Here is a 16,124-nt window from a genome sequence, read left to right on the forward strand (position 1 = left end):
AAAATTAAGAACTCAATAATAGTGGGGGATTTCAATTATCCCCATATTGACTGGGAACATTTCACTTCAGGACAAAATGCAGAGATAACATTTCTCGATACTTTAAATGACTGCTTCATGGAGCAGCTGGTACGGGAACCCACAAGGGGAGAGGCAACTCTAGATTTAGTCCTGAGTGGAGCGCAGGAGCTGGTCCAAGAGGTAACTATAGCAGGACCGCTTGGAAATAGTGACCATAATACAATAGCATTCAACATCCCTGTGGTGGGAAGAACATCTCAACAGCCCAACACTGTGGCATTTAATTTCAAAAGGGGGAACTATGCAAAAATGAGGGGGTTAGTTAAACAGAAGTTAAAAGGTACAGTGACTAAAGTGAAATCCCTGCAAGCTGCATGGGTGCTTTTTAAAGACACCATAATAGAGGCCCAACTTCAATGTATACCCCAAATTAAGAAACACAGTAAAAGAACTAAAAAAGAGCCACTGTGGCTTAACAACCATGTAAAAGAAGCAGTGAGAGATAAAAAGACTTCCTTTAAAAAGTGGAAGTCAAATCCTAGTGAGGCAAATAGAAAGGAGCATAAACGCTGCCAAATTAAGTGCAAGAATGTAATAAGAAAAGCCAAAGAGGAGTTTGAAGAACGGCTAGCCAAAAACTCCAAAGGTAATAACAAAATGTTTTTTAAGTACATCAGAAGCAGGAAGCCTGCTAAACAACCAGTGGGGCCCCTTGATGATCGAGATACAAAAGGAGCGCTTAAAGACGATAAAGTCATTGCGGAGAAACTAAATGGATTCTTTGCTTCAGTCTTCATGGCTGAGGATGTTAGGGAGATTCCCAAACCTGAGCTGGCTTTTGTAGGTGACAAATCTGAGGAACTGTCACGGATTGAAGTGTCACGAGAGGAGGTTTTGGAATTAATTGATAAACTTAACATTAACAAGTCACCGGGACCAGATGGCATTCACCCAATAGTTCTGAAAGAACTCAAATGTGAAGTTGCGGAACTGTTAACTAAGGTTTGTAACCTGTCCTTTAAATCAGCTTCTGTACCCAATGACTGGAAGTTAGCTAATGTAACGCCAATATTTAAAAAGGGCTCTAGAGGTGATCCCGGCAATTACAGACCGGTAAGTCTAACGTCTGTACCGGGCAAATTAGTCGAAACAATAGTTAAGAATAAAATTGTCCGACACATAGAAAAACATAAACTGTTGAGCAATAGTCAACATGGTTTCTGTAAAAGGAAATCGTGTCTTACTAATCTATTAGAATTCTTTGAAGGGGTCAACAAACATGTGGACAAGGGGGATCCAGTGGACATAGTGTACTTAGATTTCCAGAAAGCCTTTGACAAGGTCCCTCACCAAAGGCTCTTATGTAAATTAAGCTGCCATGGGATAAAAGGGAAGGTCCTTTCATGGATTGAGAACTGGTTAAAAGACAAGGAACAAAGGGTAGGAATTAATGGTAAATTCTCAGAATGGAGAGGGGTAACTAGTGGTGTTCCCCAAGGGTCAGTCCTCGGACCGATCCTATTCAACTTATTCATAAATGATCTGGAGAAAGGGGTAAACAGTGAGGTGGCAAAGTTTGCAGATGATACTAAACTGCTCAAGATAGTTAAGTCCAAAGCAGACTGTGAAGAACTTCAAAAAGATCTCAAAAACTAAGTGATTGGGCAACAAAATGGCAAATGAAATTCAATGTGGATAAATGTAAAGTAATGCACATTGGAAAAAATAACCCCAATATGATGGGGCTAATTTAGCTACAACAAGTCAGGAAAAAGATCTTGGAGTCATCGTGGATAGTTCTCTGAAAATGTCCACGCAGTGTGCAGAGGTGGTCAAAAAAGCAAACAGGATGTTAGGAATCATTAAAAAGGGGATAGAGAATAAGACTGAGAATATATTATTGCCCTTATATAAATCGATGGTACGCCCTCATCTCGAATACTGCGTACAGATGTGGTCTCCTCATCTCAAAAAAGATATACTGGCACTAGAAAAGGTTCAGAAAAGGGCAACTAAAATGATTAAGGGTTTGGAACGGGTCCCATATGAGGAGAGATTAAAGAGGCTAGGACTCTTCAGCTTAGAAAAGAGGAGACTAAGGGGGGATATGATAGAGGTATATAAAATCATGAGTGATGTGGAGAAAGTGGATAAGGAAAAGTTATTTACTTATTCCCATAATACAAGAACTAGGGGTCATCAAATGAAATTAATAGGCAGCAGGTTTAAAACAAATAAAAGGAAGTTCTTCTTCACGCAGCGCACAGTCAACTTGTGGAACTCCTTACCTGAGGAGGTTGTGAAGGCTAGGACTATAACAGAGTTTAAAAGAGAACTGGATAAATTCATGGTGGTTAAGTCCATTAATGGCTATTAGCCAGGATGGGTAAGGAATGGTGTCCCTAGCCTCTGTCTGTCAGAGGGTGGAGATGGATGGCAGGAGAGAGATCACTTGATCATTACCTGTTAGGTTCACTCCCTCTGGGGCACCTGGCATTGGCCACTGTCGGTAGACAGGATACTGGGCTAGATGGACCTTTGGTCTGACCCGGTACGGCCTTTCTTATGTTCTTATGTAATTATCATCATCAGGCAAAGCAGTTGTAGAGCATCAACCAAATAATGTGGTTGAGGGAAGAGTTGAGAATTCAGTTCCTATCCTTCTGAGATACATGACACTAGTGATAAACAGCGACCAGTCCCACCAGCTGCTGTACGTGTTTACCTCCAAAGGTTTTATAAATGCCACATTTCAAAAGCCTTTTAGAAACCTAAGTATCATCAGTGTACAGTACTCAGCCCTGCCAATACCCAGAAGAAGACCAGAAGTCCCAAATCAGAAGAGAATATACTTTATAAGCTTAATAAAGCCAGGGACCAGTTAAGCTCTAACCTCAAAGCATCCAGTTCCTCTCCCCCATCTTTATTTAAATATAAATTGTCTATTTCAGTTAGGGTGACCAGATGTCCCGATTTTTGGGTCCTTTTCTTATATAGGCTCCTATTACCCCCCACCCCCTGTCCTGATTTTTCACACTTGCTGTCTGGTCACCCTAATTTCAGTGACTATTTCTGTTTAATGTTTTCTATTTATAACTCCTCCCGCGGAAGGGGAATGTAGACTGGACATTTTGTTTACAAGCAGACTTGAAATGTTTGCACCCAGCTCTGGAGGAGAGAGGAGGGGAGACGGGAGGAAGGAAGGGCCGCTGGAGAGAAGGAAGGAGCAATGGGGGCACGCTGAGAGGAAATGAGGAGTCGTCTGTGTGAGCGAGAAAGGTGAGGAAGGAAGGGAGGTGAGGGAGACGAGGAAAGTGAAGGGAATGAAAGGGGGAGGGGGAGTCCAGTGAAGGGGGCTGCTGCTGTGAGCCCAGCAAAGGGAGGAACAAGCGCCCCACGTGGCGAGCAGATACCTGGGCTATTGCCGTCGCTGCTACTGTGTGTTCCGGGCTGAGGCGCCCACCAAGGCTCGTCCAGTGCGTCCCCCATGTGTCCCAGCCGCACCGCAGGCCACGCCGCCGCTACCCTACACCGTCCGGGAGGAACCCAGCACCAGCTCCAGGGGGCGCCGCTGCCGGCTGCTGACACCGCCCTCTCCCGCCAGAGACACGCCCCCTCCCCCCTCGCTACCAAGCCTGGCTCAGCGGGACGGGTTTGCGGCGAAGGGCGCGCGTAAAGCAAAGGGCTCAGCAGCCGGGCTGTCTACGCGCGGCGTGCACGGGAGTCCTGTGCACACGTGGTGCAGGCGCAGATATGTGTGGTGTCTGCGTGGTGTGTTTAAGTCCGTGCACATAGTGTGTCCGCACTTGTGCACGCAGGGGGATGTGATGTGTGCATATGCACCTGTGCATGCAGAGTTAGCGCAGACATAAGACCCTCTACTTAGACACGTTTGGTGGGGAGAAAAACAGGGAAATTTCTTTTAACTCTCTTGAAAACCAGCAGTGAAGGAGAACTTTTCGGATGGACAGCTTGGGAAAAAGACCGGCATTTTAAAAGGGCGGGGTAGGGCACAAATGGTATGTGTAGTATGGATAGATGATGAGTCTGCAGTGTACTTACATATCTGTGCACATATGCATGTGTCTGGCAGGTTTAAGGATGCTTTACATCATGTAATATTGAAATTATTTACTATCCTTAGTTCACCATACATATTTTACAACTCTTTTATTAGTAAGTAGTAAGAAAAAATAGGTGTTCAATTTTCAAGCACTGCAATCAAGTTAATCAAAGATTGCAAGGGGGGGAAAGGAGCTGCAGATAGAACTAAACCATTCATGATGTTTATTTAAGTCAGACTGCACGTGTCTTGTTTGCACCTGGGTGTGGAGATACCTACTTTCTTTACTGTGATGCTTCATAACCTCTTGCCTGAGAGAGGACTATAAATATGTGAAAATATATTGTAACCCTGTAACTTTTTCACCCCTTCACATATAGAACAATGATCCTGCAAACACTTAAGGAATTGTGTAATTTTAGTCACAACTGTAGTTCCACTGAAGTCAATGGGACTACTCAACCAACTAAATGAAGTTATGCAGTTTCCTAAAAATGTGCAATATCAAGGCCATACAATGTAACTGGCTATGAAAAGTATCTTGGGACATTTACATTTACACAATATCTTGCAATATCTTATTTTATTTATCTTGCAATACATATATTTGTATGTAATAAATACTTCTTATAAAGATAAAAATCATATTTATGCAATAACTAATTCAGTAGCAATTGCTTTGAAACTATTGTCTTCTCTCATGATATGTAATACTATTTGGTCCTTTATTTGAGTGTAAATCTTCAAATATCCTTGGAAGTGTACAGAACAGCATAATCTTGCAATGTATTTACAATCTCTGGAATCAATTCAAAGCCCCATTGCTAGTAAAGGAAACGTGGTCTCAGTCTTAAGATTTAACAATTCTACTTGAAGGCAGTGAAATATTAGTAACAGATATTAATTAACATATTAATGAGAATTAAAGGCCTGGTCCAGCAAACACTTATGTATGGGCTTAACTTTACTACTGTGAGCAGTGTTGTTGATATCAATGGAACTATTCACATTAGTAAAGTTAAGTATGTGTGTGTTTTCAGGATTGTGGCCAAAGATCATGCTAATAAACTCAAGGAAACATCGTTCACTTAGTCTGAGTGAAGCACAATGTTTATAAGCAGAGTCTTCATTTTAAATATTATTATATGTATAGTCTACTGTTTGCAAAAGCAATTAAAGTACACAAATAACAAAAGAGCAGATAAATACAATGATCAGATGCAACAAATGAATATGCTGTAAAAAGAAGCCACACATTTATCATCTGATCAATAATAGATTTATATACATGGAATACATGAAATATAGCCTAAGGCAGGGGTTCTCAACCTTTTTCTTTATGAGACCCCCCCCCCCCCCCCCACACACACACACTGTAAAAACTCCATGGCCCACCTGTGCCACAAAAACTGTTTATTCTCATATAAAAGACAGGGCTGGCGTTAGGGGGTAGCAAGCAGGGCAATTGCCTAGGGCCCCCATGAAGCTGTTACTCAGGCTTCAGCCCCAGGTGATGGGGCTTCAGCTTTCTGCCTTGGGGCTCAGCAAGTCTAATGCCAGCTTTGCTTGATGAATCCCCTGAAATGTGCTCATGCCCCCCAGGGGGCCTCGGGCCAGTGGTTGAGAACCACTGGCCTAAGGCAATAGAATATACATGTGTAGTAACCTTAAATAATCATGGGATGGCACTATTGCTCCATAGAAATTAATCTAACCCCGTTTGTTAACAGTCAGGGCCTGCTACCAAACTCTTTTTGGGGAGAGGAGAGAGAGTGTGTGCATTTCAAGGCTACAGGGGAGTTACATGTAGGCTTAATAATTATTAATTATTATTATTATTATGGAGGGCAAGTATTATTATGATACAGTAACTCCTCACTTAACGTACTCCCACTTAACGTTGTTTCAAAGGCCTGGTCTACACTACGACTTTAATTCGGATTTAGCTGCCTTAATTCGAATTAACGCTTGACCCGTCCACACAACGAAGCCATTTAATTCGAATTAAAGGGCCCTTTAATTCGATTTCTGTACTCCACCCCGACGAGCGGAGTAGCGCCAAAATCGAATTTGTCAATTCGAATTAGCGTTAGTGTGGCCGCAATTCGATGTTATTGGCCTCCAGGAGCTATCCCACAGTGCACCATTGTGACCGCTCTGGCCAGCAATCTGAACTCGCATGCACTGGCCAGGTGGACAGGAAAAGCCCCGGGAACATTTGAATTTCATTTCCTGTTTGCACAGCGTGGAGAGCACAGGTGACCACAGAGAGCTATTCAGCACAGGTAACCATGCAGGCTGATAATCGAAAAAGAGCACCAGCATGGACCGTACAGGAGGTACTGGATTTGATCTCTATATGGGGAGAGGATTCAGTGCTAGCTGAACTGCGTTCGAAAAGACGAAATGCCAAAACTTATGAAAAAATTTCCAAGGGCATGATGGAGAGAGGCCACAATAGGGACACAGATCAGTGCCGCGTGAAAGTCAAGGAGCTCAGACAAGCCTATCAAAAAGCAAAGGAGGCAAACGGTCGCTCCGGGTCAGAGCCGCGGACATGCCGCTTCTACGCTGAGCTAAATGCATTTCTAGGGGGGGCCGCCACCACTACCCCACCTCTGACTGTGGATTCCGAGCTGGGGATAATCTCATCAGGTACACCTGATGATTCCGTGGAAGGGGAAGAGGAGGAGGAGGAGGACGAGCTGGCAGAGAGCACCCAGCTCTCCGTTCTCCCCAACAGCCAGGAACTGTTTCTCACCCTGACTGAAGTACCCTCCCAAGCCTCCCAAGCCAGCACCCAAGACCATGACCCCATGGAAGGGACCTCAGGTGAGTTTACCTTTTAAAATATAAAACATGGTTTAAAAGCAAGCATTTTTAATGATTAATTTGCCCTGAGCACTTGGGATGCATTCGCAGCCAGTACAGCTACTGGAAAAGTCTGTTAACATGTCTGGGGATGGAGCGGAAATCCTCCAGGGACATCTCCATGAAGCTCTCCTGGAGGTACTCCAAAAGCCTTGCCACAAGGTTTCTGGGCAGTGCAGCCTTATTCCGTCCTCCATGGTAGGACACTTGACCACGCCATGCTAGTAGCAAGTAATCTGGTATCATTGCCTGACAGAGCCTGGCAGCGTATGGTCCCGGTGTTTGCTGGCATTCAAGCAACATCCGTTCTTTATCTTGCTGTGTAATCCTCAGGAGAGTGATATCGCTTAGGGTAACCTGGTTGAAATAAGGGAATTTAATTAAGGGGACTGAGGTGGCCGTTCCTACTGGGCTGTTTGCCTGTGGCTGAAAAGAAATCCTTCCCTGCATTTAGCCAAGTGCAAAGGGGGGGGGAGGATTGGCCCAGAGCTTTTCGCGTTTTGCTAGCAGGGATCTTCCCTGATACCAGCCAGGCGGTGGGGGGAGGGAGAAAGCACTCATCCCAGAGAATTCATGGCGGGTGGGGGGGGGGGTGTTAGTTTGGTTCCTGCAGGGATCTTCCCTGATACCAGCCACGCGGTGGGGGGAGGGAGAAAGCACTCATCCCAGAGAATTCATGGCGGGTGGTGGGGGGGGTGTTAGTTTGGTTCCTGCAGGGATCTTCCCTGATACCAGCCACGCGGTGGGGGGAGGGAGAAAGCACTCATCCCAGAGAATTCATGGCGGGTGGGGGGTGGTGGTGTTAGTTTGGTTCCTGCAGGGATCTTCCCTGATACCAGCCACGCGGTGGGGGGAGGGAGAAAGCACTCATCCCAGAGAATTCATGGCGGGTGGGGGGGCGGGGGTGTTAGTTTGGTTCCTGCAGGGATCTTCCCTGATACCAGCCACGCGGTGGGGGGAGGGAGAAAGCACTCATCCCAGAGAATTGGATGGGGGGGGGGGTGTTAACCTTCAGCAGCAGAAAACAAGCTAACAGGAAAACTGCAGCACAACGGGCTTTGCTTGGTATGTGGGAAAGCAGGGCGCAGAAGCCTAAAGACAGTGGCTTACCATGGCAGCATGCAAGGTGAATTCTGTTGCCCCGACCTGCATCTGTGATCTCTAGCAGCAAAGCCACAGGCACTCAATATTAAGAGGCAAAATGCGACCTTGCACAGAAATCACATGTGCTATGTAATGTGAATAGTATACACCGTGAAAGAGTATAAGCATTGTTCTGAAAAATGTATCTATTAAAAAAATTCTCTCCTTTTTTCACTCCCTCCAGCAGGTGCAAATGTTTCAAGCCTCCCTCCTCCTTCCCGAAGGCTATCCCAGATAAGGCGTCGTAAAAAAAAGACGAGAGAAGAGATGTTTGCCGAAATCATGCAATCCACCAGGAATGAAAGAGCTCATCTGAATGAGTGGAAGGAGACGGTTTGCAAGTATAGGAAAGAAGCCAGTGACCGTGAGGACAGGAGGGACCAACGTGAGGACATGAGGGACCAACGTGAGGACATGAGGGACCAACGTGAGGAGAGGAGAGACGCTCGAGATGAGAGGTGGCGGCAGGAAGATCAGAGGAGTCGGGAAGCAACGCTGGGGCTGCTGCGTGAGCAAACAGACATGCTCCGGCGTCTGGTGGAGCTTCAGGAACGGCTGCTGGAGAACAGAGTGCCGCTACAGCCCCTGTATAACCCCCCTACCTCCTCACCATGTTCCATAGCCTCCACACCCAGACGTGTAAGAACACGGGGGGGGAGGCTCCGTACACCCTCCCATTCCACCCCAGTGGACAGCCCAAGCAAAAGGCTGCCATTTTTTTAACCTTTTTTTACTGGGCTTTTCCTTCCCGCAGATCCTCCTCCCAAACCCCACTCAGGTTCTGTGCCGCTACAGCCCCTGTATAACCCCCCTACCTCCTCACCATGTTCCATAGCCTCCACACCCAGACGTGTAAGAACACGGGGGGGGGAGGCTCCGTACACCCTCCCATTCCACCCCAGTGGACAGCCCAAGCAAAAGGCTGCCATTTTCTTAACCTTTTTTTACTGGGCTTTTCCTTCCCGCTGATCCTCCTCCCAAACCCCACTCAGGTTCTCTCCCTCTTTTTATAATCAATTAATAAAGAATAAATGATTTTTAAACAATGGTGACTTTATTTCCTTTGAAAGCAAGCTGGGGGAAGGGGGAGGGTGGGTTCCTTACAGAGAATGAGTCAATAAAGGGGGCGGGTTTTCAGGAAGGATAAACAAACATAAATTTCACACTATAGCCTGGCCAGTCATTAAACTGGTTTTCAAAGCTTCCCTAATGCGCAGCGCTTCATCGTGTGCTCTTCTAATCGCCCTGGTGTCTGGCTGCGAGTAATCAGCAGCCAGGCGATTTGCCTCAGCCTCCCACCCTGCCATAAAGGTCTCCCCCTTGCTCTCACAGAGATTGTGAAGCACACAGCAAGCAGTAATAACAATGGGGATATTGGTTTGGCTGAGGTCTGAGCGAGTCAATAAGGATCGCCAGCGACCTTTTAAACGGCCAAATGCACATTCTACCACCATTCTGCACTTGCTCAGCCTGTAGTTGAACAACTCCTGACTCCTGTCCAGGCTGCCTGTGTATGGCTTCATGAGCCATGGCATTAAGGGGTAGGCTGGGTCCCCAAGAATAACAATTGGCATTTCAACATCCCCCACGGTTATTTTCTGGTCCGGAAAGTAAGTCCCTTGCTGCAGCCGTTTAAACAGATTGGTGTTCCTGAAGACGCGAGCGTCATGAACCCTTCCCGGCCAGCCCACATGGATGTTGGTGAAACGTCCCTTGTGATCCACAAGTGCTTGCAGCACCATTGAGAAGTACCCCTTGCGGTTTATGTACTGGGTACCCTGGTGCTCCGGTGCCAAGATAGGAATATGGGTTCCATCTATTGCCCCACCACAGTTAGGGAATCCCATTGCAGCAAAGCCATCCACTATGACCTGCACATTTCCCAGAGTCACTACCTTTCGTAGCAGCACCTCCGTGATTGCTTTGGCTACTTGCATCACAGCAGCCCCCACAGTAGATTTGCCCACTCCAAATTGATTCCCGACTGACCGGTAGCTGTCTGGCGTTGCAAGCTTCCACAGGGCTATCGCCACTCGCTTCTCAACTGTGAGGGCTGCTCTCATCTTGGTATTCTGGCGCTTCAGGGCAGGGGAAAGCAAGTCACAAAGTTCCATGAAAGTGCCCTTACGCATGCGAAAGTTTCTCAGCCACTGGGAATCGTCCCACACCTGCAACACTATGCGGTCCCACCAGTCTGTGCTTGTTTCCCGGGCCCAGAATCGGCGTTCCAAGCCTATAACCTGGCCCATTAACATCATAATCTCCAAAGCACCGGGGCCCGCGGTCTCAGAGAATTCTGTGTCCGTGTCCATGTCCTCATCACGCTGGTCGCTGCGCTGCAATCGCCGCCTCCTCCTCCTCGCCTCTTTTTTCTGGTCCTGTGTAAGCATAAACTCCACGAGAAAGCGCGAGGTGTTTATAATGTTCAAGACTGCGTTCTGGAGCACAACGGGATCCATGCTTGATGCAGAATGGAGTCTGCAGAGTTCACTCAGGAAAAAAGGCGCGAAATGGTTGTCTGCCGTTGCTTTCAGGGAGGGAGGGGGAGGCTGTACCCAGAACTACCTGCGACAATGTTTTTTGCCCCATCATGCACTGGGGTCTCAACCCAGAATTCCAAGGGGGGTGGAGACTGCGGGAACTATGGGATAGCTATGTAAAAGCTACCCACAATGCCATCGATTTCCACGCTCTGGAAATCGATGCTACTATGGTAGCTTGGACGCAAACCACCGAATTAATGGTGCCTAGTGTGGCCGAATACATTCGAATTTATAAAATCGGTTTCCTAAATTCGAATTATATAAATTCGAATTAATCCTGTAGTGTAGACATACCCAAAGTTACGTCGCTGCTCCATTAGGGAACATACTCATTTAAAGTTGTGCAATGCTCCCTTATAATGTCGTTTCGCTGACTTTACAAGGGAGAATTGCACAAGTTCCTCTTCTCCGCCTCCTCCCCCCTCCCTTCCTCCCTCCCTCCCAGCGCTTCCCCCGCCGCCAAACAGCTGTTTGGCGGCGCTTAGGACTTTCTGGGAGGGAGGGAGGAAGGGAGCGAGCAGGGAAGCTGCCCCCCCCCCTTTAGGGGCTGCAGGGCACTGGGCTAAGGGGGCACTGGGCTAAGGGGGCCCCAGGGCCCTGGCCTGCAGCTCTAAAGCCCCTTTCGGAATGCGGCCCTGCGAGCATGGGCCGGAGGACTCAGGAGGAACAGGGGCAGCCGCGCAGTCAGCGGCCGGAAAGAAGCAGCGCTTTCCCCTTCAAAGCTGGACGGAGAGAAGCAGCGCTTTGAAGGGGAAAGCGCCGCTTCTCTCCGGCCGCTGGCTGCGCGGCTGCCCCTGTTCCTCCTGAGTCCTCCGGCCCGTGCTCACAGGGCCGCATTCTGAAAGGGGCTTTAGAGCTGTAAGCCAGGGCCAGAGCCCCGGGGGGGGGGCAGCTCCCAGAATCGCAGCCCTCGGGGCGGTGCCGTGCTGCACAGAGCCACCTGCACACCCCCTGCATCAAACAGGAGCTGCCCCAGGTAAGTGGTCTGCACCTCCTGCCTGCCCCATCCCTGAGCCTCCTCCCGCACCCCCACCCTGAGCACCCTCCCGCACCCTAACTCCCTCCCAGACCTCACCCCCAACCCTGAGCGCCCTCCCGCACCCTAACTTCCTCCCAGACCCTGCACCCCCAGCCCTGAGCCCCAGGGGTAAGCCAGGGGCACCTCCCCACCACAATACAGTACAGTATATAATGCCTTTTGACTGCCCCCCAAAAATTTCCTTGGAACCTATCCCCCCGCATTTACATTAAATCTTATGGGGAAATTGGATTAGTTTAACATCATTTCACTTAAAGTTGCATTTTTCAGGAGCATGACTACAACGTTAAGTGAGGAGTTACTGTATAATACAAGTAGCTCATTATATAAGTTGCAATTTTAACCTCTGCACTGTGTATTGGAGTTATGTAAAAATGACTAAAGACGGAGACGCACTTAATAGAAGTAAGTATAAATAATAAATCAGTCCATTAGAAGATACAAATAAAGTAGTATTTCACTTAAGTAAAACTTACCTGGGAAATGATGTCTTCCTAAATTCAGACCCATTTTGTCCTCCTACATCTTTTGGAGGGGAATTTCTTTGGAACTATTTGTTTACATCTGTTATTTATAGAGTGTTTTTTTCCTCATTTGTTCTTTTATTTTTATTTCTCTCCTGCCATTCTGCTCTTTCCATGACCACCACTGACCTCTGAATTCTGTAAATGACTTTTTGCATGTAATCACATCAAATCTGAGCTCTCAGTCGTCACCTTTTGAGGCCCCACTTGCATCTCTGCTATCATATCCCTCTATTCCTCCATGCGTTTTCTAATTCTCCTGCTTTACTGCTCCTTTGACACTCTTGGCTTTGTGGCTCTTACCATATTTCTTCTCCCTTAAGTTTGGAACAGCCCCCCACTTCTTGTTTATCAAGGCAATTAACCGAACTAACAAAACCTAACTATATAAACAAACTAAACATCTCTTTCAATCAGTGTGACTACTTAATATATTTCATATATGTTCAAAATGATTAAATAAGCAGATGACACAGAAGCAAACCACAAAGCAGAAGAACATGTAACCTGGAGAGATTAAATAGCAGGGGCTGCAGGGAACAAGTGGCTATTCGGTCCTAATAAATGTAAAGTCTACACAGTAAGAAGAAATAAATAGCACAGATACAAAAAGATTTTAACACCAAACAGCTGCACAATAATATAATATTAAAGTTAATTTATTTCCATCATTTTCATGCAATGAAGCCCTGTGGTTGAGGCAGGGAAGGTAGAAGAACAGGACTGGAAGAGACAGTGCCCACAACAGGTCCTCTAGCTTAAAAATTGGTCCATGCTGCTAGCAAGCATGGATACCTTCCAAGGAGCAGCTCAGCGGTCGAGACTACCTGATAAGACAACTGCTTAAATGTACAGAATCATAGAATATCAGCGTTGGAAGGGACCTCAGGAGGTCATGTAGTCCAACTCCCTGCTCAAAGCAGGACCAATCCCCAACTAAATCCTACAAGTTGGGGTCAGGAGCATCTTTGACCCCTAAAAACCTGACAGCCTTGGTAACTAGGAAGAAATTACTTCCTTAAGAGAGACAGATGTCCGTGTTGTAGGGGAGACTGGAGGAGAATTTATGCCCTCCCTTGAAGAAAGCACCTGGCAGCCTGGAGGGAGGGGTGTTGTATGTATTGGGAAGTAACAAGATTCCTCCCCTCCTCCTCCTTCAAAAAAATAAAAAAGAGGGGGGGAGGGCCAATGCATTGCATTGGAGCTCAACTGCTACTCACCACTCCCTCTGGTTGCGGCCCTACAGCTGAGTGGCCTTTAGATATGCAACCAAGAGGAAGAGGAGAGATCAGAAAGTGGTCTCTGTATCCCCGCCACTCTCAGGCAGTCAACATGGGTGACCTATACCTCTTACCCTTAAATAGTGGAGAAAGAGGTCTGAACCTGGATGGGATATTCCTCCTCTGTCCCTCACAGGCAGCAGATCAAATGGCAATAGGTCACTTTGCATGAAATTATGATAGGATCGTGGGTATCTCAGTGCAGTGGTCCCTTGTAGCATATTCCTTTACAGCCTCCACCTCACTCACTAGGGGTACGTCTATACTTACCCGCTGGTTCGGCGGCAAGCAATCGAACTTCTGGGTTTGATTTATCGCGTCTCGTCTGGACGCGATAAATCGAACCCGGAAGTGCTCGCCATCGACTTTGGTACTCCTGCTCGGTGAGAGGAGTACGCGGAGTCGATGGGGGAGCCTGCCTGCCGCGTCTGGACCGCGGTAAGTTCAAACTAAGGTACGTCGACTTCAGCTACGTTATTCACGTAGCTGAAGTTGCGTATCTTAGTTTGAATTGGGGGGTTAGTTTAGACCAGCCCTAGAGGAGGAATACGCCTTTCCACCCCCTACCCACGCTTCCAGATTCTTTCTTGGGGAAGTGGCACACAGGCTTCTCTGGCCTCCCTGTTCGTAAGTGACAACTTTACAAGAAGTTATGGGGAAGCCTGAAGTTTCTCTGTAACACGTAAATAGAAGATTTTTTTCTGCTGGTGCTCCTTTGTAAACTGTTGTGGGTTTTAAGTAAAGCAAAGTAACCCATTCAGTTACTGTGCTTTTATTTCACACTTCCACATCACACATGCACACCTGTCGTTCTTGGGAAGGGTTTTTCATAGCATTTCCCAATGCACCCCCTCCCAGCTCTGTACACTTGCTATTACTATTATTTATGTTTATGAATGATGGTTGCACCGAGCTGCCCCAGTCCCGGAGCAGACCCTGCGCGCGCTGCCCGCACACAGCACTAAAGCTGAGGCGGAACGTGGCTTCCAGCAGATGCCTCCCACCTGGAACAGACCGCATCCCGAGTCGCGCAGCGCTCTAAAGCGTTCCAAAGGGGCGGGTCTGAAAGAAGCTCGCGCACGTCACATCCCCCAGACCCCATAGCAACAGCAGCAGCCCGACGACTCCCAAGTGCTCCACGTCACCGGCCGCCCTCTCCTCCCTTTACGGCCAGCTTGGGCTTTACGACAGCGCCGCGGGCCGGGAGGGGGAGGCGGATGTTTTCTCCGGCTGTCGAAAATAAACCGCGATTTACGGCAAAGCGAGGGCACGTCAACAGCTATGGCGGAAGGGGAAGAGGCGCTGCCGAGCAGCTGGTGAGTGAGATCCCGTCACCCCCTCCCGCGCCCGGGAGCGAGCCCCGGGCCCGATCCCCTTCTCCGCTCTCAGCCGGCCCGGGGGGACTTGCCCCTGGGCGGGACAGTGGAGCCCCCCCGGCTGCGCCTCCCTGGGCAGGGACGGGGGGAGCCGGCCCGGGGCAGCCTCGCGGGAGGGGCTCTTGTCTGGGCCGGCCCGGGCAGCGGCAGCAGCATCCCTGGCGAGCTCGGTTCCCTCTGCGCCGGGGAGCGGCGGCGGGTCTGGTCGGCTCCCGGGAGCTGGTGTCGCCCGGTGAAAAGGCTTTGCCCGCCCAGAGCCGCCAGCTGCCTCCGGCGCTTCCTTTGGTTTAGTTCAGTCTCCTCCTGCGCGCCCGGCTAGTGCGTGGAACTGGACTGAGTTCTTCCCAGAGACGTTGTCTTCCTCCTCTGAGCTAGGTCCCATCTCACGGGCTTTACCCCTAGAAAGTGCCGTGCCCCTGGAGAAGCTCAGAGAGAGAGAGAGAGAGAGAGAGCGCCCCCCTCCATTCCTTCAGAGGCAATCTCCTTCAATGGCCTCAGTGATGGGATTTTCGTCTGTGTGCGCCCCTTAGCTAGTCCACATGCCATTTTTGCTGCCTACCTGGCTTCTTATGGTCACTTGAGACTAAATCTTGCTCCCTTCCACATACACGCCTCCAAACTTCATTTGGTTCCCTTGTGTGCAGCCACCTATGCAGTTGCCCCACTCATTGTGATCTTCCAATTCCCAATCACCTGTTTTGGCCCACTTGTCTTACTGTCTGTGTATGTAGAGTCTACATTTAGTACAGTACTAGGTATGCTTTCTATTGATCAGTCTAGTCCTAATGTAAAGGAACTGTATTTGATGTGAATGTTGGTGTAACTAAGGCCTGGTCTACATCTAAAACATGAACAACGTAGTAAGGTCAACCTGACTCCCACTGTAGATGCAGCTAGGTCAGGGGTGGGCAAACTTTTTGGCCTGAGGGCCACATCTGGGTGGGGAAATTGCATGCAGGGCCACGAATGTAGGGCTGGGGCAGGGGGTTGGGGTGCGGGAGGGGGTGCGGTGTGCAGGAAGGAACTCAGGGGAAAGGGTTGGGGTGCAGGAAGGGTGTGGGGTGTAGGGTTGGTGCAGGGAGGGGTGTGGAGTGTGGCAGGGGGCTCAGGGCAGGGGGTTGGGGGCTCAGGGCAGGGGGTTGAGGTGCTGGAGGGGTGCAGCAGGGGGCTCAGGGCAGGGGTTTGGGGTGCAGGAGTGGTGTGGCAGAGGGTTGGGGTGAAGGAAGGGTGTGGGGTGTGGCAGGGGGCTGGGATCAGGAGGAGT

The 16,124-nt window shown here is 48.6% G+C and overlaps 2 protein-coding genes across 2 annotated transcripts in view; one reads left to right on the plus strand and one right to left on the minus strand.

Annotated features, from left to right (window-relative positions):
- The window catches only part of CMSS1 (cms1 ribosomal small subunit homolog), a 366,127-nt gene extending 362,617 nt beyond the window's left edge, over positions 1-3,510 (minus strand). The window contains exon 1 of the mRNA XM_065423240.1: positions 3,435-3,510. Within this exon, the coding sequence (XP_065279312.1) occupies positions 3,435-3,510 (76 nt within the window). The remainder of the gene's footprint in view (positions 1-3,434) is intronic.
- An 11,234-nt stretch (positions 3,511-14,744) lies between these two features.
- The window catches only part of TBC1D23 (TBC1 domain family member 23), a 54,051-nt gene continuing 52,671 nt past the window's right edge, over positions 14,745-16,124 (plus strand). Inside the window, exon 1 of the mRNA XM_065407210.1 lies at positions 14,745-14,800. Coding sequence (XP_065263282.1) covers positions 14,766-14,800 — 35 coding nt within the window. The 5' untranslated portion in view covers positions 14,745-14,765. The remainder of the gene's footprint in view (positions 14,801-16,124) is intronic.

The sequence above is a fragment of the Emys orbicularis genome, chromosome 1 (genome assembly GCF_028017835.1).
Source record: "Emys orbicularis isolate rEmyOrb1 chromosome 1, rEmyOrb1.hap1, whole genome shotgun sequence".
NCBI lineage: Eukaryota > Metazoa > Chordata > Testudines > Emydidae > Emys > Emys orbicularis.